The sequence below is a fragment of the Tetrahymena thermophila genome (assembly GCF_000189635.1).
Source record: "Tetrahymena thermophila SB210 genomic scaffold scf_8254486, whole genome shotgun sequence".
Lineage (NCBI taxonomy): Eukaryota > Ciliophora > Oligohymenophorea > Hymenostomatida > Tetrahymenidae > Tetrahymena > Tetrahymena thermophila.
Window position 1 is genome coordinate 52,205 of NW_002476261.1, and position 26,393 is coordinate 78,597.

Sequence of the window (26,393 nt, forward strand, 5' to 3'; positions counted from 1 at the left end):
GTTTTTAGTTTTGGTTATATTTCTTATTTTTGTTTTTATTTATTAGTATCTTTATTGATTATTGTTATTTTTTATATTTATTTTTATCTATCTTTTTTTTATTAATTTGTTTATTTCTTATTTGCTTTCTTCTTAATTTTATTTTTTTATTTATTAAATTAATTTCTTTTTAAAATTTATTTGAATATTTTTCTTTTTCTTTTTAATATGTGCAATTTAATAATCTATCAGCTTTTGTATCTTTTTCTTATTTCTTCTTTTTCTTCATATTTTTATTAAGATTTCCTATTAAAAAAATACTTTTTATATATTTATGCGAGAGACTAAGAGAGATTTGAATTACAAATATTCTTTTTAAAATGATTTTTGTTTTGAAATTACAAGGCGCTACTATTTTATTCTTTTCGAATTAAAATAGAGCTTTTTGATTCTTAGATATAAATTTTAGAGAGGATTCAATGCGCTAAATCTAATCAGCAATTGACGAGGGGATTTAGTTTTTTATAAAAAAGTTATGAAAGAAGTAAAATTTATTATTCAAATATGAATAATACTCCCACAGGTAAGCTTAGTGTGCTTACCATCTTCATTTCATCTTTTTTACAAAATGTGAATTAAAAAACTTAGGGTTTGCTAATACTCTCTTTTTATATCAAAATTTTTTTTTTTGTCTTATTAAATTTTTTGTGATAATTAATTATTATATTTATTATTTATTTTTTACCGGGGATTTCAATTTAAAAGTTTTTCAATTTTTATCAGATTGAAAATTAGAAAATTTATTAAAGTAAATTGTGGGATGTAAATAAACCCACTATTTTACTTAATTAGCTTATCAAATCGATTAGAACTGATTTTCTCACAAGATAATTTCACATTATTGTTAAATATTGATTGATTTATTTATATTTGTACCATCTGCTTAACAAATAATTAATAAAAAAAACAAATAACTAAATTTATTTATTTTGATTATTCTACTAGAAATTTTTTTATAAAATAGGAATAATTGAATTAAAAAAAAGAAAGCTAAACAACTAAATGAATAAATAATTGAATTTCACTAGCAGATTTTTGGCTTAAGTTAAATTAAATTAGCGGTTTGTATACTTTTAGAGTAAACAGTCTTATTTGTTAAATATAAAGTTTTTCATTGCTCTTCTAATTTTAATTAACAAGTTTTAAATGTAATATTTCCCATACTTTTTTTAATTACTTATGAATTTCAAATAAAATATTAAATAGACTTTGTTAATAAATTATTTGTACACATCAATCAATTAAGCATTAAACCAAAAAAGAAATTAATTACAAATATTAAATACCTAAATTTATTACAAGTAGGGCAATAAACATTAATTGAATAGGAGGATTAAAGTTAATAAATTTTACATAGCTAAATTACAAAATTAAAAGAAAAGAGAGAGCCATGTAGGATTATCAGCAAGGTTAAAATAGTGATTATTAGTAGTAAATCATGTACAACAACATGACTAGCAACAAGCCAAATAATAGACTTAATGATGAAATAAATCAAAATCATCAAAAGTTAGACCACAAAGGAGTAATTTAAAATTCAAAAATGCTGAAATTTATTTCATATATTATTTTATTATTTTAGCCTCCTAAAGATTTAAAAATAATTGATGTTGTTGGCAACGGCACTTTTGGAGTCGTTTATAAGGTGAAATATAATTTATTAGTATATTAATAATAAATTCGTCAAATCAATTGGAAAACAAAAGCAGTATTTGTTTATTGTGTTAGCAGTCTTGATGAATTTTTTTCAAAAAGAAGTTAGACGATAATATTAATTTCAATTATTTAAAAATGAAGGCTTTGTTAAACAAAGAATAAGTTGTTGCTGTGAAAAGAGTATTTTAGGATAAGAGATACAAAAATAGAGAAAGGGAAATAATAGAAAGGCTTGATCATCAAAATATTATTAAATGTAAGGATTTCTTTGAAACCAAAGGAGAAAAGGTATTATTTTGTTTATTTAATAGAAAAAAAATGAGTTTTAAATATCAATAATTTATAAAATGCTTTGTAAAAGAAATTTTAGATTACTTTGTATTAAAAAATATAGAAAGATGAGGTCTATTTAAATTTAGTTATGGAGTTTATGAACTTCCCTTTGTCAAAGGTGATTAGAGATAAAAGAAAAGCAAATTAAGTGATGAGAATAGAAGATATTAGATTGTATGCTTATTAAATGTTCAAAGCTCTTTCATATCTTTAGTCTTTAAATATTTGTCATCGTGATATAAAGCCATAAAATATCCTTGTTAACGATAAAGACGATGACAAAAGACTCAAAATCTGTGATTTTGGCTCAGCAAAGTAATTGATTCCAAGTAATAAATAGATGAATAAGTTCATTTTTTCTATATGAAAAATATTTTTTTAATACATAAATCTTATAAAAAATGATCAAATTAATTAGTATAAAAGCAATGATTATCAATAAATTTAATTTAATTTGTAAATGTATAATAAAAATTTTTATTTTTAAATAGATGAAGCAAATATTTCCTACATATGTTCTCGTTATTATAGAGCTCCCGAACTCATATTTAAATCTCAGCATTATACAAATGCAATTGATATGTGGTCAATGGGTAAATTATTATTAAAATAAGAAGCTTTTTTTACTTAAGTTCTTAATCTTTAGGTTGTGTAATAGCTGAAATGGTTTTAGGCGAACCTCTCTTCCCTGGAGAAAACTCTTTAGATTAGTTGGTTGAAATAATTAGAATTTTAGGTACACCTACTAGACAATAGATCCTCATGATGAATCCTACTTCCCAAGAGTTCAGATTTCCTCAAATAAAATCTTATTCATGGTCGAAAGTAATAAAAAATAGCAAAATTATATTTGAATTTTATGTTGATTAAATGAAATATAATGCTGTTTTTTTGCATTTAGAAAATCCTTAAACTTTTTAATTTAGATATAAAATAATAATTTAATTAAAATAGCACAATTTTAATTTTTTTTTAATGTAGGTATTTGAGAAGTCTTTATAGAAAGTATCAGAAGACGAAAAGTAAAAGTTTAATTAATTGATGGATTTAATTTCTAGAGTGCTAGTTTATGCTCCCTCTGAAAGACCTTCTCCTTTATAAGCATTAGCACATCCATTCTTCGATGAATTAAGAATTGAAGAAAAGAAATATAGATAAACATAACTTTATTTATTTGACTTCCCTGAAGGTAAAATTTATTAAATTATTTAATTATAAAAAACAACAAAAAAATATTCTCACAAAAATAGTCAATAATTTGCTATTTTTTAATTTCGCTTAGATAATAGATAGATAGTGAATAAAAATTATAAATTGCTTTAAAATATTTATTTATTATTATTTAAAAATAATATTTTATTTTACAGTTTTTAATTATCAAAATTTTAAAAACAGCTAAAGAATAAGAATATTAAAAATAAATTGAGTAACTTAAATTGATTCCAAATGGATATTCTAAGAAGTCTTATTCTTGATGTTCTTGATAAAATTTGATGATGATAAAAACTACTTTATTTATTAACTAAACTAAACAGTGCTTTAAAAAATGAAACAATTTAAATTAGCTTTTATCCTGTTAGCTTTGGTTTTATACTAAAGAATGATATTTAATAAATTAACTGTAAAATAATTAAGTTATCTAACATAGGAAAACATCAGAACTCATAAATATATAAATACGAGTTGCTATGCTTCCTTCTTCAAATCAATAAATAAATAAATAAAAATAATAAAATATTTATATTATATTCAGCATATATGTAAAATGTATTAACTATTGATTAATCATTCAATAAAAAATAAGTTAATTAATGAATTTAAAATATTTAATGTTTTAATTTTTTATGTATCAATACTAATCTTAAATATATTTTATTCGAATTTTTAAACTATTATATAAAATAATCAAGATTTTATATTGAATATTAAATGTATTCAATTAACTATTTTTGATCATATAAATAAAATTTGATTTTTCATTTCTTTAAGTTTATTTCTGATTTATTTATTAATTTAATAATCTAAATTTATAAAAATTTTAATTTTAATTTTTAATAATAGCAAAAAGTGATATTTACAATTAAAAGAAATAAATGCCATCATTTAATGCAGATTAGAAAGGTATTAATTGTATTTTATGTAACATATAAATAATTAGAATATTGCTTACATTAATTATTATTAATAAGTGTTAAACTAATTATTTTCTTTTTTAAAAATAAAAGGATTGTAATTAAGAAAATTCTATTAAACAGTTTAAGGAATATCTAACCTTTAGTGTTAAAATATTATAATTGATTATATTGATTTACTAGATTATTGAAAAAATCTATATCTATTTATCTATTTATTTATTTCTACTAACTTGTAAATTCATTTCCAGAAATATCGTTTTTATTTGTTGATTTATTTTAAAAAATTATTTGATAACAATAATTGTAATTATAAACTTTTTTATATCAAAAAATTGTAAAAATTAAAATATTACCAAATGAGTTAGCTAAAAAGAATAGTATTAGTTACAGGTTCAAACAAAGGTTTAGGATATGGCTTGGTAGAAGATTTATTATCAAAGCATTCATAAAAGTTTTCAGTAATTATGACAGCTAGAGATGAGCAAAGAGGCTCTTAGTCTTACCAAAAGATTAAAGAAAAATTCCCAAACGAATAGGTAGACTTTCATTTGCTAGATGTTGAAGACCAATCTTCAAGATAAAACATATTGAAGTATGTTTAAAGTAAGTATGGAAAGCTTGATGTTTTAGTTAATAATGCTGCTTATATGCTACCTTAAGATTTGCTCACAAAGACAAAAACATATCAACCAACTGTAGAGACAGCCAAGAAAACTCTAAATATCAACCTCTTTGGAGCAATCGAGTTAACTGAATCTTTATTACCATTGGTAGCAGAAGATGGAAAGGTGGTACAAGTCAGTGCTTAAGTTGGCCAATTCTAATTTTAGCCTTAACAAACTCAATAGAAACTTACTACTTTAGAAACTAAAGCAACTGTTTATGGTTTAGCTTAGGATTTCATATAGCATTGCTAAAATCCTCCAGATGCATAAAATTTAAGATGGTCTAATAGTGCCTACCAAGTGTCTAAGTGTCTTTTAAATGCCTACATTAGAAATGTAGCAAAATCTATATTAAAAAAGAACTAATCTATGTATGCAGTTCATCCAGGTTGGGTAAAAACAGACATGGGTACTTAAAGAGCTCCTCGTACTGTTGAGTAAGGAAATGACACTTCTTTATTTTTAATAAGTTAGGTTCCTTTTGGCTAAGATGATTAATTTAATTTAAAATTAATTACTGATAGAAAAGTAATTCAGTGGTGATTTTATTTACATATAGAATTAATTAAAATATAAGATATTTTAGATATTTATATAAAAATATATTCATTCATTCTTTCATTTTTATTTATATTTATTTATCTGTCTTAAATTTAAAAGTTAATCTATATTCATTTATATTTATATTATTAGTAAGTAGGTCTTATAAATTTTTTATAGTCAAACCTTTAATAATAATCATATTTTTAAAGCATTTTATAAATATGTTGAGTATTAATTTTTTATGTCATTTCTTTATTCTATCAAAAAAATGATAACATATTTTGTTAATAATATTTGATTATCAAATCATTTTTAGATATTTTTTAGTAAATTTTATAAATAAGAGATTAATTTTATTTTAATGAAAAACTATTTTTTTGATAAAATTTATTTTTAAATGATACATTTAAGCTTTCATAGGTTGAACAAAATTTTTGAAATGATGAATGAAAAAGAATTTTTGATGAAAAGACTTTTAATAAATTGATTAAAAAAATTTTTTATTTGAAACATTTTCATGAAAATAATTTAAAAGAAGCTAATTTTGTATAAAGTCTCTCTTTTTTTGTTTTTTGATATTATTGTAAAAATTTTAACTTTTAGATTTTTTACTATAGTATTTGTCTTTCTAATAACCAGAATTAAATCTGATTGCAAGCTCAATATCTTTACAGCAAACTTAAAAGACTTTGTCATCTTAAAATTTAAAAAAAAAAGAAATAATATTTATAGTGGTAGCAAAAAATTTTATGCAATACAATCAAAAGATATAAGTATATTTATATGTGTAGAATTTTGAGTGTTTCATCTTTTATTAGATTATTGATATGAAATTAATAAGATTTTTTTGATGTGTTCTTCTTGGTATATGTAGTTTAATAGAGAAATAAATAGATAAATAAAAATGTGAAAGTCTTTTTTTAATTTTATTAATAAATAGCAAAAATTAAAAAAAATGAAAAATTTTAAATGTAAATTTTAATGTAAAAGTAATTAATTAAATTAAATTGCTTTGAATTAAAAAGGAATAAAATTTATATAAAAATTTATGGTTTAATAATTACTAATGAGAAGTAAGCACATTTTTGACAAATTAATTAATAGTGAGAATTTCAAAAAAAATATATTTTTTCTTTAATTTAATATCTAAAAGTCATATAATTAAATGAATGAGTAACAATATTTTCTTTTTTATATTGATTAATTTTGAGGTAAAATCATTATAATTAACTTAAATTTTATAAAAATAAACTTAATATTCTGATAAAACAAACTTGATAATTAACTGGAAAATTAATTTGTACATTGCTAAAATTTAAAAATAATATTGAATAACATAATTGAGGTTAATAAATGTGTAATAAAATAGCATGTTTAGATATAATTGGTTTATTTTTTAATAGTTTTGTTTAGATAATTAGATTTTAAGTTTTTTTTGAAATTCACCTTAAATTACTTGTAATCGTTTAATTAATATAAAAAGAAGCTAAAGTCATAGAAATCTATATTTTAATAAATAGCTAATAAAATACTTGAACACAAAAGGATTAATTACATTGATACTATTTATTTAGGTAGAAAATATAGCTTTAAAGCAAAATATGAAATGGCGACAATAAACTCTATTAAATCTAATGACAATGTGATGGACTCTATAGCCATATATATAGAAAATAAAAATCAAAAGCCAATGATCATCAAGACATACGATTATAAAACATGTGCAGAGATCAAGCAGTTATTAATTTAAAAATTAAATGAAAAGCAATAAGGATTGATATAATATGAAGAAAGTTAATTTAGCACTAGCTATGCATCTTATAATTTAGTAGTCTAAATAAATACTAAAAAGCATCCAGAACAAGTTCAAAGCCGTAAAGTGAATCCTTTAGAGAGACCATTTGAAATTAAGTATTTTTTGTAGAATTCAAAGTTAGAATTCTATTTCATTTTTGAAGACTCAAGTAATTCAGAAGAATAATATGCGTGTATGGACACAAATTCAAAAACATACAATTTATATGAAAAGTGTAAATACTTATACTTAATTTATTAAACCATTTAATCATCTATTTTTTTAGAGAAATATATTAGGATGGGAAATTTAGGGAAGTTAAAAAAGAATGAAAGTTTTAGTGAATTTTAATTGTATCTGTATCCAGATCATATATTGTACAGCCAAGTCAAGAATAAAAATCAGAGTAATTATTAATTCATTAAATAATTTGAAATAGTTAGCAAAAGTTAAGATGAGATAGTATTTTAAAAAATGTTTTCAAGCACTTACTTACCACCAATTCATTAATTTAATAAAAATAGGTGTAAAAATTATTTCATTAGCAAAAGCACATGTTTAATAGCTGGCAAGTTAGAGATACAAAAACTGTTTCTAAATCATAGAATCTAAAATATTTACATTCAGAGCTAACTCAAAGCTTGATTTACAAGGATGGTAAGTTAAATAATTATTTTGCTTTATAATTATTTGTTTTTTTTAAGTTTTTTTGTAGCATATTTCTTATTATTTAAATAGGTTAATAGAAATATTTAAGTGCATATCAAATCTTTAAGACAAGAAATTACTTGATTAATGCGAGGAAGAAATAGAAACAGCAGAAAGGCAATCATAAAATTATTTAGTTCAGGCGATGGACAAATCCAACATGAGGTGCTATAAATGTATAAAGAAAAAATCTTATAGGGATAAATTCATAGAATTTTTAATGAAGGAATAAGAGAAATATTTTATCAATTAAATTAAAATTAGTGAAAAATATCAAGTTTATTAAAATATAATCAAAATGATAGATTTTATAGCTAAGACTCAATTTAACTTTCCACCTTATGATAATGTATAAAGCAACAGAAACACAAGTTCACATTCTAGTCCAGGAAGTGGCAATAACTTAGAAAATTCATTTTAAGGATCATATACCTAAAGAAAGCATGCATAGTCCCAAGATTGCACAAAACTACTGAAAGATTTTTTTGAAAATTAGATTGCAAATAATCAGTATTTCTAGAATTTTGTATTTAAGATTTTAGGAAAAATGCATAGACTTTAATACAGCAAAATAGCTAGTTAATTGGTAGATAAATAAGATAATATATTTCCATCTTAAACTCAGACAGAACAATTTAAATAAAGGGAATCTACCAACAGTCAGTAGCCAAAATCAACAAGAATTTCTGTTTTGTCTGAACAAGCTGCTTAGAATAATACTTAAAAAGAAAACTCACCTATTTTTTAAATGAATTCTGGTTTTTCTACTCCAGCATCAAATAAATCAAAAACAAATAATCAACAACAAACAGAAAATAATAATAACTATTTTAGTGAAAATATTGCTTTCAAAGAACTTTAAACTAAAAATCCTGCTTTATACGAATACTTAAAAAAGAAATAAATCGAAAATGGTAACTTAAGTCATTCAGATTCTCCAAAAAAAAATATAATATAAAATGAATAAGATCAAACGAATTAGGATAGTTAAAACTAATTAGAAGCTCCGCCTCAATTTTAGCAATGCTAATCTCTAATTTAATTTAGCAGTTAGTAATAATCATTATAACAATAACAATTTCCTAGTTAATCTTTGATATAATTTAGCCACTCTAATCAGCCCTCAATTTCTCAAAAAGATTAAATTTTACCACAAGATATGAATTTCTAACATATTATTTAATCAAGAAAAACAACAAATCAGTCAACCACTTCATCAACATTTTATTCTAACAATAACTAAAATTTAAATGATGAAATCCTTAAATATTTTTAAGAATAAAACTAATAAAAATTTTTATCAGATCCATCAAGATAAACTTTAAATCTCGAAGATATGACGATAGAATCAGAACCCAAGACAATCAGAGAAATATCTGACTCTTAATATTTCCAAAATGCAATGAATAACTCTTCCACCAATTTAATTCAAATAGAATTATCTCAATAAGATTTTAACTAACAAATTCAATAATTTTCTAGCGAGCAAATGCTCAATTTATTACTAGGATTTATAGAAATAGAAGCATTTACAGCATTCGTAAAGAATGGATAGTATTACAAGTAAATAATAAAATCTAGATAATAAATTTATCAATAAATGATGCCTAACTTTGATTTTTTACCAAAGATTTTAAATAGCTAAAGCAATAGATTCCCTCAAGACATATTTACAAACCAATTTAATAGCCCTATGAAAAATAGTTATACGAGTGGAATAGCTAAAGTTGCATCTAAAAAATGAATAAATGAATTCAAATGAAGCTAAATAAGTTTAAAAATGAATAAATAAGCAAACTAATCAATAAATAAATAAATAAATACCGTAATACCTTGAAACTCGAAAGTCTAAAATGAAAAATTTTATGGATTTTCTGATGTTTTTAATTAGACGTACCTTACCTCTTTACTAGAAATTCTCAAAATTAGAAGATCGAGGTATTACAGTATAAAACTAATAAATAATAAATATTTACTAAAAATTATTTACAAAATCTAAACTATTTTAAAATTAAATATATTAATAAAAAATACATATTTAACACAGTATCATAAATATATAATTTATTATAATATCTCAATTTAATATTTTCTTATTAAAAACTAAAATCCTTTTGTAAAATATAAAAAATAATTAATATTAACTTTTCATTTTCAATAAAAAAATAATGGATTACAATTATAATTTTTAGTAAAGAAAGAAAAAAGAATAAATGTTATTTACGATTTTATAAATATAAAATTATATTTTAAATTTTGAGATCATATAAATAGGTTATATAAATATATAAAGAACAAATAGAAAAATGAAAGGAAAATATAAGAATAGCCAAAATTTTAGAAATAGATAATTTTAATTAGCTTATTAGTTAATTATACTGAAAATTAGTGTCTCCTTTTTTAATTTATTTTGCACATCATAAAAAACTTAGTAAGAAATATTTTTATTATTAATTTTATAATGAGTATATGTATGTATGTATTTATTTATTTAGTTATATATGTATCTTGGAAATTTATTAGATATTTTAGTGTTTTCGTGCTTGATAAAAATTAATTTAAACTCTGAGGATTTCGACAAAGAAAAATATAATAAATAATTTCAAAAATAAATCTGTAAAGATAAAACCAATTAGTATTACTACTTTTTAACAGAAATAGCTTTAAGGCATAAACTCATTAAAAGAGATAAATTACAATAAAAGATAAGGTGTAGAAATGAGCAATTTAGATTTAAGAACATTGTGGGTTGGAGATATTGAAAACTGGATGACTGAATAATTTATTGAAAGTGTTTTTAATAAAGTTGGTAATAAATTAATTATTTATCAATAAGTTTAACTAAAAATATGATTTTTATTTTGAAATTTTATGATATGCAGCTTGAAATAAATTCTAATACATTATTTTTTATAACAATAGGTAAGGTTGTTAGCGTTAAGTTAATCAGAACAAAAGAAACAAGTCTCCCTGCTGGTAATGAAAGCTTTATATTATCTGTCTTGAAGACTCTTAACATATTATTTATTTATATTATAAAGGTTATTGCTTCGTTGAATTTTAGACTCATGAACAAGCAGAAAGAATTTTGATGAATTACAACTAGTAGTTAATCCCTGGAACTCAAAATACCTTCAGAATGAATTGGGGAAAGAACCGTAAGATTCATTTATAAGCCAAAAACCTTATTTATCTTTTTTTATAATTAAATAGCTACTAACACTGGTATTATCAAGCAACCTACAACCTAAGCTAATAATGGTTATGGAAATAATTAATATGGCATGATGCAATAGCCAGTGATCTAAATGCCACCTATTTAAGAATTCTCAGTAATTAAAATGATTATTTTAGAAAAACAATTTGCCTATTTTTAGAAACATTGTTAAAAATTGCTCTTAATTATGAATAAATAATTGATTGATTGATCATCCCACTTTAGAAAAAGACTTTTATTCTACAAAGTCAAAAATTATTTTAGCATATTTATCTTCTATGGAATACTAAGAAAAGTGATCTCATACGTAGTGTGCGAGTTAATAGATGAGAAATTGGAATTGATATTTAAAATGATGAAAGTTGAAAAAAAGATATTAAACAAATAAATTTATCTAGACGACAGCTGTTATAAATAAGATTGATTATAAAAAAATTTAAAAGAAGATAAATAGAGAGCGAAAATATCTTATAATCAAATAAATTAAACTTGTATTTTTTGAAAAAGAAGAGCATATATTATAAATAAGGAAATAATTAAATATCTTCGATAGCAAAAAAAAACAAACTTTGTAATAGACTAAATTTTTACTCAAAATAAGTGTTTAAATTAAGTGGGAAAATTATCATATTTCATTGGTTCATTCATTCATTTGTTTATCTTAAGGGCAATATTTAATAATCACTTGCAAAATAAATAAAACAGAAATTAACTTTTTTTTTTAAATATTTAGATTTATGTTGGTGAATTAGAACTTGGCATTAACGAGTAACAACTTGCAGAGCACTTCAGATCTAAGTATTCTAGTGTAATTGGCTCTAAGATTATTACTGAACCTACCAGCAAGATGAGCAAAGGTTACGGCTTTGTAAAGTTTTCTAATCCTATTGAAGGACAACGTGCTATTCATGAAATGAATGGCTCTCTTTTTAAGGGCAAATTCATTAAGGTTTCTCAAGCTGTTTCAAGGTAATAATAACAGGCTTAAGCTTAAGCTGCTGGAACACCTGGATTCCCTTAACCCGCAGGTTATGGTGCTGCTACAGGTGCAGCTGATTATAACGGTTACGGCTATTATCCTTAACAACCTTCTTAAGATCCTTATTATTAATACTAATAATAGTATGCTGGCTATGCTTCTACTTAAAATACACAATATTAATATCCCTATTCATATTCTTCTTCTTACTATTAAAACGGAGTTTATGGTACAGACCCTTCTTAAATGTATGGCCAACCTGCTTAGGCAAGCAATATGCATGGATATCAATATCCCGCCACTGCTAGTACCTAAAATGCATAGGGATAAGCTCAATAGTACTCATAACAATATCCATAGTAAGGTTAAGTTCCTCAAGTACCTACTGCAACTACAGCTACTAATCCTGCTGCTATTTAATAATAGTATTATAATTAAACTGCTTAAACTCCTCAAGCTGCAAACAGCTAATAAGTAGCCTCTACTCATGATAAATATTCTTAAAATAATTATTAATCCCAATAATAATCTGCTAGCAATGCTCACTACTCTCAATAGTAATAGTATTCTCATTAATAGCAGTAATCTTAAGTTCAATCACAAGCATCCAGCCAATCATAAACTGCTCAACAACAATAGCTCTCAACTTAATAGTAATTGAACTAAACTGAAAAGAAGTCTGATGCTAACTCTATACCCACTCCCTCTGTTAAGGAATCATCTTTATTCCAAAAGGTAACTTTATTAATTTAAACTAATAAAATATGATATTTATTTTAGATCGATTTTAAATTTAAATAAACTCTTATTATTGATCGACAACAAATATTAAATAAATCAAATATTTAATAAAAAAATAAATTAAATTTTAATAATATAAATAGCCTAGCTCTGATTTCATCGGATATTAAACTGAATACGTAAGCATGACTGGCGAGCTTGAATTCATTTTGAAGCACAACATATGCTGAGAACGCTCCAAATATTAATTAATCTCCTCTAAGAAATATACAAAGAATGAGTGAATATTGATCTCCATAAATCTACCTATCAACCTACCTATCTATCTATCTGTCAATCAATCAATAGTTCTAGGAAAACTGCAAGCAAACTAAATAAAAGGTGTTGTTATTATTCCTAATTTCACAACTTCTCTTCAAATAGAATATTTTTTCAGCAGGAGAAAAGAAAGAAGAAAATTATTATTATTATTTAATTAATTAATTTCTTTAATTTAGGATTTCTTTTCTTACTACTATTATCATCATCATCATTATTATTATTTACTTTACATTTGTTTTAACATTTCTATTTATATTTTATTTAGTTTCCTTTATTATATTTTTTCAAAATCATATTATTACTTCTTTCCCCTCTAACAAAGTGACTTACTTATATAGCCACTATAAACAGTATTCAAATATATTTTGTTTTTTATATTTATCTATCTAAAATTATTTACAATATGAGTGTATTGAATGTGTGAAACTATGAAAGAGCAAATATTATCCAACCATCTTAGGGACAATGATAAATTAGCTGATTAATAAACAAACAAACACATTTTCTTATTTAAAAAGCTCAATTATTAACAAGCAACTACTAAATAAGTAATAAAAAAGTCATTGAATACTACCTAATTACTTGGAAATTAACGGGAAGCAAATGCCATATCAAAATATAAGTACGATAAGTAAATGAATGGATGAATAATGAGTCAAATTAATAATGATAAATTTTCCATTTATTCCTTAATTTAGTTTTTTATTTATCAGGATAGTTTAAAAGAATATTCTTTAAAAGAAATTTTTACTAAATAATGCTCTCTTTTAAAAGTTTTAGATGCAATAATAACATTGGATATTGTTTTTACTAAAGCTGGATGAAGCTCAGGGACTATCCCAAAAGATTCTATTCTAATGAAGTAACTCAAAAGAACCATTTTTTTTTTAAAGTTAATTTGTCAAAAAATCATTTCTATTTATTACTTTTTGTTATTATGATGTGGCATATTTTATTGGTGTTTTAGTTGAACAAGTGATGTTGTTGTTGTTGTTAAATGCTTTTCTAAACTTTTTTTGTATTAATTGTTTAAATGTTAAAATGCATTTTATCGATTTTTGTTTAATTAATTAAATAAATAAGTAAAATAAACTTGAGAAACTAAATTTAAATTTATTATCTGCTAAAATAAATTAAATTGTTGATAGATAAATTTACATCTAACTTAAATAATTCAATTATTTTTCTTCAAATAAAATTTATATTTTTAATTTTTTATTGGTTAAAGATAGAAAAATGATTTAAAAATTTATTGTTTTTAAATTTATTTACACTTTTAATTAATTATTTTTCTTATCGAAAAATGATTCTTTACTAAGCTTAATATTTTAAATTCAGTAACAAGCTGAAAAAATAAATATTTAAGGGCAATATAATTAATTGTTAGTTAGTTAGAAAAACATTTTACACAATTTATCAATTTGATTTTATTTACTTTTTATACAAAAATAAATTTAAATAAAATAATATATTTTATTTGAATATAAAGAGACATTTATTTTTTTATTTATTTAATATAAGTAAGAGCTGATAGTTAGTTTGGAAAAACGCATTTATGTATTTAATAATATAATTTTTTCAAAATTTTATGAAAATAGAATAAAAATCAATCACTTATTCTAAAATTCTAATTTCATTATACTAAATTTTATAATTCATTTTTGATGAGTGGGGCGTTGATTGATAACTTATGTTCAAGATTGTTTGCAGGCTAATAAACATTTGTACATGCAGGTATTTTAGAATTCTTGGAAGTACTTCTCTTTTTGGATTCTGAATTCTTAATTTTTCTTTTGGCTTTAGCTTTCTTTTTCTTTGGCTACTCTTTTTTCAACTAAATAATTGTCTTTAGTTGATATAATTTTAATTTTTTCATTACACTTTTTAAATTGTTAATTGGGAAATACACTTCAAATTCTTTTATTGCAGAAAATCCTTCATCATATAGAGGAATTCTCGAACTCAAAGGATCCTTCATTAATTTACTATGCCTTTCTGAAACTGTTTACATTCTTTTCATCGAAGGCTTAGTATTTTCGTTAGCGGCATTATTCAAATTTTTATTACTTTTAGATTTTTAAACTTCTTGCATAGAATTAACTAATGCTCCTCCTGTATGAGACTTTGCTCTTATGCAGGCAGTACTACTAAAGTTTTATTACGAGGCTTTATATTACACAGGATCCATGGAGGATTAGGACTTAAAGGTTTTTTCATACTCAGATTAGTTATTTATGCTAAAATGAACACTGTTTAGATAGTCTAGGGTACCTTACTTCATGTTAATAGATAACTGCTTTGAGGAATTTCTTATACTGGACGATATTTATTGAGTCATTTTTTTCTTCATACCTAATGCTGAATTTCTGCCTCCTCCTTAGCTAATATTAGATGCTTACTTAGTAATTGAGACTATACTTCTCGTGTTATTGTTATTATATAAGGATTCTTGCTTATCCTAATAAAGACTATTCATTTCGCTTCTAGAGCCATTCTTTAATGCCTATTTATTTGATGATGTTTAAATATTTTTCTTTGAGCTAGAAGCACTGTTGCTTCTTTAAACTTAGTTTTGTTGAAGGAGTGTTAAAATATATTCTGATTTTTAATCTTTTTCGTTGTCTTAATATGAATCATATCTCTCATCATCTTCATCCTCATCCTCATCTTGGTCATAATCCTCCTCTGAAACTTTACTTTTTTCTTCGTAGATTAAATTACTATGACGTCTTTTTAAGTAACTATCATCACCTTCTCTACTTTCTCTATATTTTGTATTTTTAGATATTGAAGTGTAATTAGAATTTTTTCTCGAATCTAGTTCTCTTTTGTGGAGTGTAGGAGTATTTGTTACATGCGACTTAGGATCCATATCACTTTCATTTGTAAATGCATTATTGGTACTTATCTTTTTCTCTTAAAATGAATCTTAGTATGATCCAAGTTTTTCAGTTTGCGTTTAAGTTTAAAAGTCTGACTTTGCATCCATTTAATTTCTATCATTCTTAGAGTATATGTCTTTATGATATTCAGCTTAAAGTCTGCTATCTTCATCAGCAGCTATTCTCCTAAAGCTGCTTTTAATTTCATAATCATTATTTTCTGTATCTTTAACGGCTTCACTCATTTTACTTATTTACGATTTTTAATATTCTTCAAGTTCAAGTTCATAATCTTCGTCATCTTCATCCTCATCGTCATCCTCGTCTTCGCATTGATAGTAATCCTCATCAGAGGAAGGCATTTCAACATATTAATCACAGGAATTATCATACTTAAATTTAACCATTTATTTTGTAAATCTCTTGTCACTTACACTCTATCGAGATCCTTGAGTTTCAAAATTACTTTGATTTACTTATTGTGTTAATAATTGCATAACATCCATTCTATACTTAACTAATCTGGATCTAAACGGTTGTATTAGCTAAACAGAATTACATTTAAAGTTTCTCAATCTGACTTAAAGTTTTCTTTAGTTAGCCTCTGTTTAATCATATATGTAAAGAATTTTGCTTTATTGGAAATTTATAGGAAAATACTTAGGACATTCGTTACTAAAGTGTCCATAATTGTTACAGCTGAAGCACAGTATATCATTCATCCTAGAATAAATGCTAAGATTGTCTTTAATTTTGCATAGTGCTTCCTTTAAAATAAGCCAAAGTTTAAAATAATTTATTGAATCTTTGAAATAAAATTTTACATAATCCAAAGGATATTCTTACAAAACTTATTTAAAGTCTTCATAAGAAACATAGCATAAACTTGTAGCTGTCTTAGCTGCTCTAGCATTTGAAGAAGTTGTAAAATTACAAAAAAATCCCATTTAATTAAAAATTGATCCATTTTAATAATGCTTTTATTAAAATTAATTATTACTTTTTTATATTTGATAATTAATTTCAAAAAAAATGGTTTAAACTTTTAGTTTGTTTGTTTAACTTATTTGATAATTATTTTTCAAATAGAATTTTTTAATATTTCTCAGCTCAAAAAGTGTGAACACAAATAAAAAAAATTTATCTGAAAAAATAAATATTTTTCTTTGTTACATTTATTATTTATTGCTTGTAAATTTAATTGATTGAAATAAAAATTTACTTTGATTGATGATAAAATATGAGATTTTTTACTATTTTTATTTTCAAAATAAAATTCGATTTATCCATTAATTAGGAAATAAATATTTCCATTAAAAGTATTTTCTTTATAGATTATTTCTCCTGGCGATATAAGCTACTCTCTCATTTTTAAGGCTAACTTTTTCAAACAATCACGAGAAAAATTTAAGCGAAATAGCTTAGCTTCGTTTAAAATTTTAAAGAAATACTCCTCTTTTACATCATTTTTTAATTATTCATTCAATGTGTTTAAAATTTATTCTCCATTCAAATCCCCACATGTTTCAATTTAATTTTTATATTCCAAATTCTTAAGTACCAAATGTTACAAATTTCTTGAAATGTTTCTTTTTCTCATATAATTAGTAATACTAAACTTTATGCTTCTATATTAAATAAATAGTTTTAAAATTGTTTTTTGTTTATTTAAAAATTAATTAAGTAATTATTTTACCTAAAATTTTATTCTCTTCTTGATTTTTCTTAGAAAATAGAACCAATAGTATTTATTGAATATCCAAAAAGTCCGCAACTAAAAAAAATGATATTAATTATTTATTACATGATTAAATATAAAGATAAAAATATACCTTAATGAAATAACAACTGTAACATATATCTTTTCATAGTTCGTTTTTGGTGTTATATCTCCATATCCAACAGTAATCATAGTGATAAATGAAAAATAAATACTATTAATATAGCGTGTGTAATAATCATTGGGGTTACTAAGTTGCAGCGAATCAATCCAAGTACCACTTTATCCACTTTTTATTTCCTATACAGCAACATAATGAAAACCACAACAAATGTAATGAGCCATAAAAAAATTGAGTATAAATAGCTTTGCTAGTTAGAATATTGTGTTAAACCTTTATTCTAATTAAAAGTGCTCGTCAATTTTGTTCAAATAATCAGGAATTTACACTAAATAAAAAAAATAAAAATAAGAGAATAGTTAAACTTAAATTTATTTACGAATTTTGATCATGAATATCCAGTCAACTAAAAAAAATGATTGGTTAGTTACAATCAGAACAAATGAAAAGTTTGTAACAAAATCTATCCAAAATTACATTCTAATTTTATAGTAGAATAATTTTATATGAAAATATTAAATAATATAAAATTAATCAATCAATTTTATGATTAAAACTAATAAATATATCAATAATAAATAATAAATCCCAAATAATTTAAAGAGAAATAGATAATTTGGTAGAATATAAATCAAAAAAAAAAAGTTTGTGTATTGAGATAAAAAATATTAATATTATTTTTTAGAATGTAATTTAATCTATTCTAAGCTTTAATTGAAGATTCATTCTTTCTGCTAAAAAGTTTATGATAAAATTTTAAACTTAATTATTTTATTTTAAAATAAATTTTATTAACTTTTTAAATATTGCTTTTAGCTTTCATTTTATTTTAAAAGAAAGCTTTCTTCTTTGTATAAAAAATTTAAATTTAAAACATTTAATTTATAAAAGCAAGTCTTAATTAATTAATTAATTAATTAATTAAATAAATAAATAAATTTCTTGAAATTTACTAAAAATAGTTTTTCATGATCTTCTTCTTGTTTGTTACTAAGACACCTTGGTCATAGAAAGCTGTAAAAAAATTGAGAATTAAATCTAAGTTCATAATAATAGAAGGTATAAGATAGAGAATGTAGAAATTAATCTCATGCATATAATCTAAACCAAACGACATTCTAAGAGGAATACAAATGTTTTACATAGTAATAGTGAAAAATAGTACTATGTTCCATATCAGGGCGAAATTTGTATTTGGAGTTATTACAGAAAATGAAGAGAAAATATTTAATACTTTCAAGCCTTAAAAAAAACACACAAAAAACTTAAGGAACTTTGCTTGGTGAGTATTTAGAATCATAGATTACTTTCTTTTAGTTAGGAATTATTAAGTATCATAGCTTTAATCACCAATGCATTTGAGCTAAGTTGTGTTGAGATTGCTAAATTTACTGAACATTTAATATTATTTTATTTTGTAAACAAATTTTTTTACCCTACTTAAAATTAAAAGTTCTTTCCATTATTTATTAGCACCTTCTTTAGTTGTCAAAGTAGAAGCTTTTTTAAGTTCAGTGTTTGTTTCTGTCTTTTTTTATTATTCATTATTGAAAGTCATCATTGCGCTAGTATTTTATAAAGCATATTTTGACTTTTTACCACGTTTTTTTATATTTGATTGTAGATCTAATAATTTTTCTATTTGCTGAATCTGTTTCTATTAATCCTCACTCATTGCAGCATATGAATCTTCTTCGTCTTCTTCCTCCTCTGAATCTTCAAATGTTTCATTATCACCTTCTTGGTCTTACACATTACTATTTGATTTTGAATTTCTTTTGTGCGTTTCTTCTATTGATACATCATCATTTTTACTATTTTCTAGTTCAGATCTAGAGTATTACGAGCTATAATTCTACTTTTCACTTTATGCTTTTTGTTTATTGTGATTAATATTTTTTTTCTCCTCTTATTTAAGTAAAGCATCATCATCAATCTTCTATAATTAAATGTTTTTCAAGGAGGCTTTTATTATATGTTATGACATTTCTAGATTTGCTTAGGAGTTTGAAATGGATCTTTTTGAACCTTCTTTTAATATCTTGCTTTCTTATTAATCAGATTAAATATCAATTTCTGTTTGTTTTAAGTTCCTTTTCTCCAATTCAAATCTATCCTCATCCATGGAAAATAGCTTACGTCTCTTTTTAACTCCTTATAAAGGCATCTCATCAAAGTTTTTAATGAATGGAACTCCTTCTCTGGAACAATTTGCAGACTCTTCTAATCCTGTTATGCTTTGAATAAATTTACTTTAATCATTATTTTTCTTTTCCATATTCTTTTAAATTTACTCTTAACTCATCATAATCAAAATTTAACCAAAATTTCTGGTATTTAATTCCTATCGCTTAGTGAGTAGGATTATTTTGTAAAAAATGAAAGTCCCTAGTTGTTAGATTAAATAATATTTGTGTATTTATTTATTCTACTTCTTTCTCAAATATTGCTATTTATTTAGCTTAATAATTAATTGGTTTTATAATTGTAAATTAAACTAAAAATTTGTGATAATTAACTAAATGACAATCAATGTAGCTCTAATTCTTATTATTTGCTACTTAACATAAAACTCTGGTTCTACCATTCATTTGTTAGAAATCTCTTTACAAAATATAATGATTCCAAAATTTAATATTCCTCAGTCTACTTTAACTTTTCATTTTAATTAATATCAATCAATTTCTTCACAATTGCTTAATATAAACCTCAAAATGCACATATTCACTTAAGTATACCATCAAGTTATTTATGCAGCAAAATATTTAAATTATATATATACTTTAAATTAATAAACTTTAAATTTCTTAAAACTAAATGCAATAATTCCATAAAAAACTGATAGAAAATTAAATTTTTATTGGCAAAGAAGTAAAATTTAATAGTTCAAAATATAAATTACAACAATTTGCAATTTCAAATTTTTTGTTTTTTTATTATTTAGAGATAGCCAAACTCAAAACAATTTTACATCTTTTTCTGAAAATGAGATAATCATGTTTAGATTTATATAATTTATTACTCATTACAGATTTAAGCAATATTTAATAAAAACCAATATTACTTTTTAAACAACTAATGCAATTTAAAGTATTAGAAAACTTTGAAATCACAGCTTTTTTTACATTTACATAGATAAGAACCATTCTCAAATAGATATTTTAAGATAATTATGTATTTTAGATTAAAAATTATTAAAATTTATATTAAATAAATAAATTCTTAAAACTTTTTATCAAAAAATTTAAGAAATTGCAAATTAAAATAATTATTTAAAAAATTTGTATTTATTGGTATTTATTTATTCTAAATTTTAGGATTAATTCTAAAATTAAACAAATCACTTTAAATTATTAAATTATAGATGAAACTATATTAAAATTTAACTTTTCTAAAAATAATTAACTTACTTTATCATTTTCATACTTAATTTAATTTTTAAAATTATTTTCATAAAGTGAAATTTATTGTAATATTTTATTTACTTAAAATATAATTAAATAAACATTAATTTGCCTTAATAAAAAATATATTTTCCTTTAATTAGATCACGCCAAAACATATTTGATAATCAAAAGTACTTTCACAATTTAATAATTTTATAGTTAAGCAAATAGATATTTAATATTTATTGTTTTTAACAGATAAAATAAATAGAAAAATATACTAACAGATTTATTTACTTGTGTTATTCTTTTTTGTATTTCTTTTTATTTGTTGTAAAATTTTAATTTAAAACTTAAATGTGTATAAATAATTATATATACTCATATATGTATTATTAGTATAACTTACTTACTTACTTAATATGATGATGAAGTATGTATGTATGAAGACTAACTAACAGAGTTAACTTAATTTCGAACTAACTAACTAACTGTAAATCAATCCTAACTAGTTTATAATACTGCAAAAGAAAACAACACGCAATATATATATAAATAAATAGATATAAAAATTAATTTCTTACTTTTTCCATTACACTCATTCATTCATTCATTGAACCAATCAATCAATAATTTCTTAATCTATCATTCTGAATTCTTGTTTTTCAAATCAAAAATCACATTTATATCTATCTACTGTTTAAAATATTCTAATAAATTTATTTTATATTTACTCGACTTTTTTATTATAATTTTTATTTATTGTTTTATTAAAGGTTCTCATCTTCTGCCTCCTTTTTTGTCTTTTCCTCTTGAACTGCTTCTCTTCTTGTTCCTTTATTTTAATTATTTTAATTTACATAAATTAAAATGCTTTATTTATATTTTTCTTACTTTCTACTAGATCCTGATCTATCACGAGATCTGTCTCTTCTTGATTTACCAGATGATCTATCTCTTTCTCTATCTCTATCTTTTTCCCTTTTTCTATCTTTAGATTTGCTTTTAGATGATCTCTATTTATTTATTATTAAAATATTATTATTACATGAATTGTGAAATTAATAAATAACCTTCTTTTTCTCTTTTTCTTTGTCCAATCTTTTCAAAAGTTATTTTAAGCTTTCTTTTTTATTCTTCAAGCGAATAAGCTCATCTCTTAGCAATTAGAAACCTATTTTTATAAAGTTGTATTTTATTGTAAATTAAAATTCAACTAATAAATTTTACCTTAGTGAATCTTTCCTTCTAAATGTGTTTAAGCTCTTTTATCCTTATCATTTGTAATTTTCCAAGCACCACAGATATCACAAACTTCTTTCTATGCAAGACCACTGTTTGAAGGATTGTTATCGTGACTGTTAATAAGTAAATCTCTTTGAATTCTATATTATTCAGCTTCATCAGAAAGCTTTTCAGCTTATTCGATTTCTCCCTAGTCACCTAGTTCTTTACTCAATTCAATTTTTTGCTTAATTAAAGCTTCATACGAATCTATTCTATGATAAAATAATTTTTTTCAATATAAAGACTTGTTTTGTTAAAATAAATGAATTTAAAATTAACTAAACATATTAAAAATAAATGTAATATTTGCAATAAACTTACTTGTCTTAGATTTCCTTTGGACGCTCGATATCAGAAGTATTTTTCTTTTCTGAAAATTATTTATTTTTCTAAACTTTATGATCGATATCGTCTATTTTCTTCTAAATATAATCTATGTTTTATTTATTTTTTAAATTAAAAAACACCACACCATTTTTAACCTTTTAATTTAAATTTACAATAAAGTAACTATAAATTACCTATAACTTACTTAGTAATTGTATATTCGAATTCAGCTCTTTTCTCTTCAGAATCATCTTAAAATTAACGCTTAAAAAATTCATCATGTCTAGACTTGCAACTACATATTTAATACCAATTATTTATTAAGTTTTCAATATAAAAGTAATGTTTAAAATAGCTCAAATTTTTGGTAAATTTTATTTTTATAAATAATTTAATTGTTGAATGCTTTATTTTCTTACGGACCATCGTCATAGGGAGTGTTTGGGAAGATGTCTTTGTAGCAAATATCCTAACTAACTAAATAGAAAATGCATACCTGTTTGTTTAATTAATAAAATATTTAAAATCATAAAAATGAAATAAAATAAATTATTTGCTTTGCAAAGTTAAAATTACTTCTTTATCACTGTAATGCTCCTTCTTTTTATTTCTTTCATTTTTAGAAAGATTTCTATCAACACCAAAAAATTAATCTAAAAGTAGTTTTTATTGATCCATTTTTTTTATCTTTTTAACTATTTTATCTTTGATAAAGATTTTTTTCTAAATTAATAATTTATAAATTTTAGTAAAGCTTAATATTTCTTAAACAATTAATTTCAAAATTCTTTGTTTTTGCATTCATTCAAAAGATTTCTGGCTTTAAATTCTAGATTATAATCTTTTGTTTCTATTTGCTATAAAAAAACTATTAAAACATATTTTTTATTTGTATTATTTCTTTATTATTGCTCCAAGATGTGAATCCGTTCTTAAGTTCGAACATAATCTTTGTTGTAATCAAACATTAGAAAAAAACTAAGCATCGTTGCAAAATATTTTTACAATAATTTATAAAATTCTTTTTTGTTGATCTCCTTTATCTTTCTTTACCCACTTGAAAAACGATTTTAATTATTAATTCAATATCTGTCTAAAGTATTTATTTTATTTTTTTTTGATAATAAATAATCCTAAAAAAAATAGTTTAAAATATCAACAATTTATTTTATTAAATTCTCTTATTAAATTTCTTTTACTTAAAAATAGATATAAAATATAATTTAAAATTAAAACTGCAAAATATTTTTGTTGCTATTTATAAATTTCATCTTGGTATTCATTATCAAAATAACTTTTAATTATTTAATAAATGACTGGCTTCAAAGTTTATTTATTTTTCATAATAAACTATTCCTTAAAAAAAAAAGTCTAAAATATAAATAATTTAATTTATTAAATCACTTATTAAATAATTTAAAAATAATGTTCTATTTAGTTAATTATAAAGGTTAGTTTTGATTGAAAGTAAAAAAACACAAAAAGTCAAATGGTGAATTTTTAACTTTACTTCGATTAGATAATTAAATATATTATAAAATAATTTATTAAAATTTTAAAAAAGATAGGTTAGAATTTATATTATTTGAACGCTAGCATAAATTGATAGTCCAAGTTTTAAGAAGATTTAATTTAAAATATAAGTAATTAAAAAATTAAATTGTATTAATAAAATCTTACACAATTTTTAGTATTTATTTGATAGCAAATTAAAAGATTATTCATTTATTTATTCAGCAACTATAGAAAGCTAATGTCTAAAGAAATTGAAAAGCTTATAAATTAATAGGCGAAAAGATAAAATCTTCCTATATAATATTTAAGAGATAAGATATATCCTGAATTATATCAGGCTTTGGTTTAGGTAATGCCTTTAATATTTTATTTATTAAGTATTAGATAGTTCGTTTAGTATTGTAATAATAATCAATCCTATTTAAATAAAGCTTATTGACCATATTATTAAAACTGATGAAATAAGGAAACATTAGGAAAGGCTAAAGAGAAAAAAAGTTTTTGATAAACTAGAATAAAAGAAAGTAGAAAAGGAAAAGTTGAAAGCAGATTTAGGTAAATACATTTTCGATTATTAATAAAATAACTTCTCAATAATGCAAGAGCTATAAAATGAGAGTTATGGTTTTAAACTCTTTAATATAATAACCAAGCGATTTACAAAATTAAGTAATAATTCAATCAATCTAAATTAAAGGTAGTGATTATGTTAGTAGTGAAGACGATAGCTTGGATTTTGAAGATTTAGGATTAGAAAAAGAAGAATTAGAGAAAATTTTAAACGAAAGAAAAAAGGCAAAGGAAGATTAAGATGGTGATGATAAATAAGAAGATGGAGAAGACTCAGAGTCTTACAATAAATCCAAGAATAATATATAGTCTGATTCATAAGATTTAAATGGTGATAAATAAAAAGATAAAGGCAATAAAGAGAATTTGGTTTTAATAGAAGAAAATGAAGAAAAAGATGTAACTTAATCACTTCTTAATTTAAAAAAAACTTTTTCAAATATAAATATTTAAAAACAAACTAAAGCATTTATTATAACTTAAATCTATTACTAAAAGGAAGAAAATGAAAAAGATATAACAGCTGAAAGGGAAAAAATTACAAAAGAGCTCAAACAATAAAGAGAGGATTTAGGATTTAATCCACTAAAATTTTTAGCAGAAAAGTTAAAAGAAATTCATAGTTAATAAAATTGATAAAAATAAATTAATAAATAAATATCTTAAACAAAACATTTTTTTATATTTCATTCGTAATAGATTTAAAATCAATATTTTAATTAAATAAATCATTGAATTTTAAAAATTTAATTTTAAATAATTCTAAATACAATTTTTAATCATGAAATATATTTTCTGAGATATTTTTATTATTCTGAAAAAATTAACAAGACTATGAATACATTTAATTGCTTATATTAGTAAATTTTAAATACAACTTCATTTTTAAAAATAAAAGTTAAACAAAATTTTTAATATAATTTTAAATTTAAAAATAATAAAATTAAGAAAAAAATATTTTAATTTATTTATTTTTTATTAAATTTAATTTCTTAATCTGGCTGGATTTTATTTGAGTTAATATTGAAATTGAATATCTAAAAATTAATATTGATAGAGAATATTAAAAAATAAGTTTTTGTATATAAATAGTTAAATGAAACTTATTAAAGGTTTAACTATAAAATCGAATGAAACACATACGTACATCTTTAAACTAAATAGAAATAAATTTTAATTGATAAATATTTCGAATTATTTAGAAAAATAAAAAAAACTGATTAAAATGTTTGGGTTATTAATTAAAATTAAAATATTTTTTACTTAAATAAAAGAAAGGATTCTTTCTTTAAATAAAAAAATAATTAGAATAATTTAAAATAAAGTAATATAAAAAAAAAAAATTAGAAATTTATAAAAAATTTGAATAAAATAATAATTTATTGATAAATTAAAGAATTTTTATGCTATTATAATTAATTAATTAATGAAGGAAAAATATTTAACTTAAATT

The 26,393-nt window shown here is 22.1% G+C and overlaps 7 protein-coding genes across 7 annotated transcripts; 5 read left to right on the forward strand and 2 right to left on the reverse strand. All coding sequences in view use genetic code 6, as the record gives it.

The window, feature by feature from the left end:
• Nucleotides 1-1,429: 1,429 nt before the first annotated feature.
• TTHERM_00557780 (Serine/Threonine kinase domain protein) lies at nucleotides 1,430-3,503 on the forward strand (the record flags this gene model as incomplete). The annotated part of the gene is made up of 8 exons (XM_001022342.3): nucleotides 1,430-1,564; nucleotides 1,622-1,684; nucleotides 1,837-1,983; nucleotides 2,090-2,357; nucleotides 2,520-2,621; nucleotides 2,675-2,853; nucleotides 3,010-3,217; nucleotides 3,424-3,503. The coding sequence occupies 8 exons, from the start codon at nucleotides 1,430-1,432 to the stop codon at nucleotides 3,501-3,503; spliced, it is 1,182 nt and encodes a 393-aa protein (XP_001022342.3).
• Nucleotides 3,504-4,489: 986 nt separating this feature from the next.
• On the forward strand, nucleotides 4,490-5,371 carry TTHERM_00557790 (oxidoreductase, short chain dehydrogenase/reductase family protein; the record flags this gene model as incomplete). The annotated part of the gene is made up of 1 exon (XM_001022343.2): nucleotides 4,490-5,371. The coding sequence occupies exon 1, from the start codon at nucleotides 4,520-4,522 to the stop codon at nucleotides 5,369-5,371; it is 852 nt and encodes a 283-aa protein (XP_001022343.1). The 5' UTR covers nucleotides 4,490-4,519.
• Nucleotides 5,372-6,926: 1,555 nt separating this feature from the next.
• On the forward strand, nucleotides 6,927-9,618 carry TTHERM_00557800 (hypothetical protein; the record flags this gene model as incomplete). The annotated part of the gene is made up of 3 exons (XM_001022344.2): nucleotides 6,927-7,572; nucleotides 7,691-7,823; nucleotides 7,905-9,618. The coding sequence occupies exons 1-3, from the start codon at nucleotides 6,978-6,980 to the stop codon at nucleotides 9,616-9,618; spliced, it is 2,442 nt and encodes an 813-aa protein (XP_001022344.2). The 5' UTR covers nucleotides 6,927-6,977.
• Nucleotides 9,619-10,463: 845 nt separating this feature from the next.
• Nucleotides 10,464-13,041, forward strand: TTHERM_00557810 (RNA recognition motif protein; the record flags this gene model as incomplete). Its single annotated transcript, XM_001022345.4, has 6 exons — nucleotides 10,464-10,683; nucleotides 10,797-10,850; nucleotides 10,916-11,032; nucleotides 11,088-11,206; nucleotides 11,825-12,805; nucleotides 12,955-13,041. The coding sequence occupies exons 1-6, from the start codon at nucleotides 10,593-10,595 to the stop codon at nucleotides 13,039-13,041; spliced, it is 1,449 nt and encodes a 482-aa protein (XP_001022345.3). The 5' UTR covers nucleotides 10,464-10,592.
• Nucleotides 13,042-14,765: 1,724 nt separating this feature from the next.
• TTHERM_00557830 (cation channel family protein) lies at nucleotides 14,766-20,442 on the reverse strand (the record flags this gene model as incomplete). Its single annotated transcript, XM_001022347.2, has 7 exons — nucleotides 14,766-16,781; nucleotides 16,839-16,991; nucleotides 17,237-17,642; nucleotides 17,711-17,788; nucleotides 17,847-18,183; nucleotides 18,235-18,335; nucleotides 18,809-20,442. 7 exons carry the CDS (start codon nucleotides 20,440-20,442, stop codon nucleotides 14,766-14,768), a joined length of 4,725 nt encoding a protein of 1,574 aa, XP_001022347.2.
• Nucleotides 20,443-22,021: 1,579 nt separating this feature from the next.
• TTHERM_00557840 (luc7 amine-terminal protein) lies at nucleotides 22,022-23,602 on the reverse strand (the record flags this gene model as incomplete). The annotated part of the gene is made up of 8 exons (XM_001022348.3): nucleotides 23,432-23,602; nucleotides 23,275-23,351; nucleotides 23,050-23,150; nucleotides 22,850-22,961; nucleotides 22,472-22,740; nucleotides 22,315-22,415; nucleotides 22,136-22,257; nucleotides 22,022-22,076 (listed from the first exon to the last, which is right to left on the reverse strand). The coding sequence occupies exons 1-8, from the start codon at nucleotides 23,531-23,533 to the stop codon at nucleotides 22,022-22,024; spliced, it is 939 nt and encodes a 312-aa protein (XP_001022348.3). The 5' UTR covers nucleotides 23,534-23,602.
• A 1,006-nt stretch (nucleotides 23,603-24,608) lies between these two features.
• On the forward strand, nucleotides 24,609-25,576 carry TTHERM_00557850 (hypothetical protein; the record flags this gene model as incomplete). The annotated part of the gene is made up of 4 exons (XM_001022349.2): nucleotides 24,609-24,719; nucleotides 24,802-24,925; nucleotides 25,068-25,339; nucleotides 25,439-25,576. 4 exons carry the CDS (start codon nucleotides 24,609-24,611, stop codon nucleotides 25,574-25,576), a joined length of 645 nt encoding a protein of 214 aa, XP_001022349.2.
• Nucleotides 25,577-26,393: the final 817 nt, after the last annotated feature.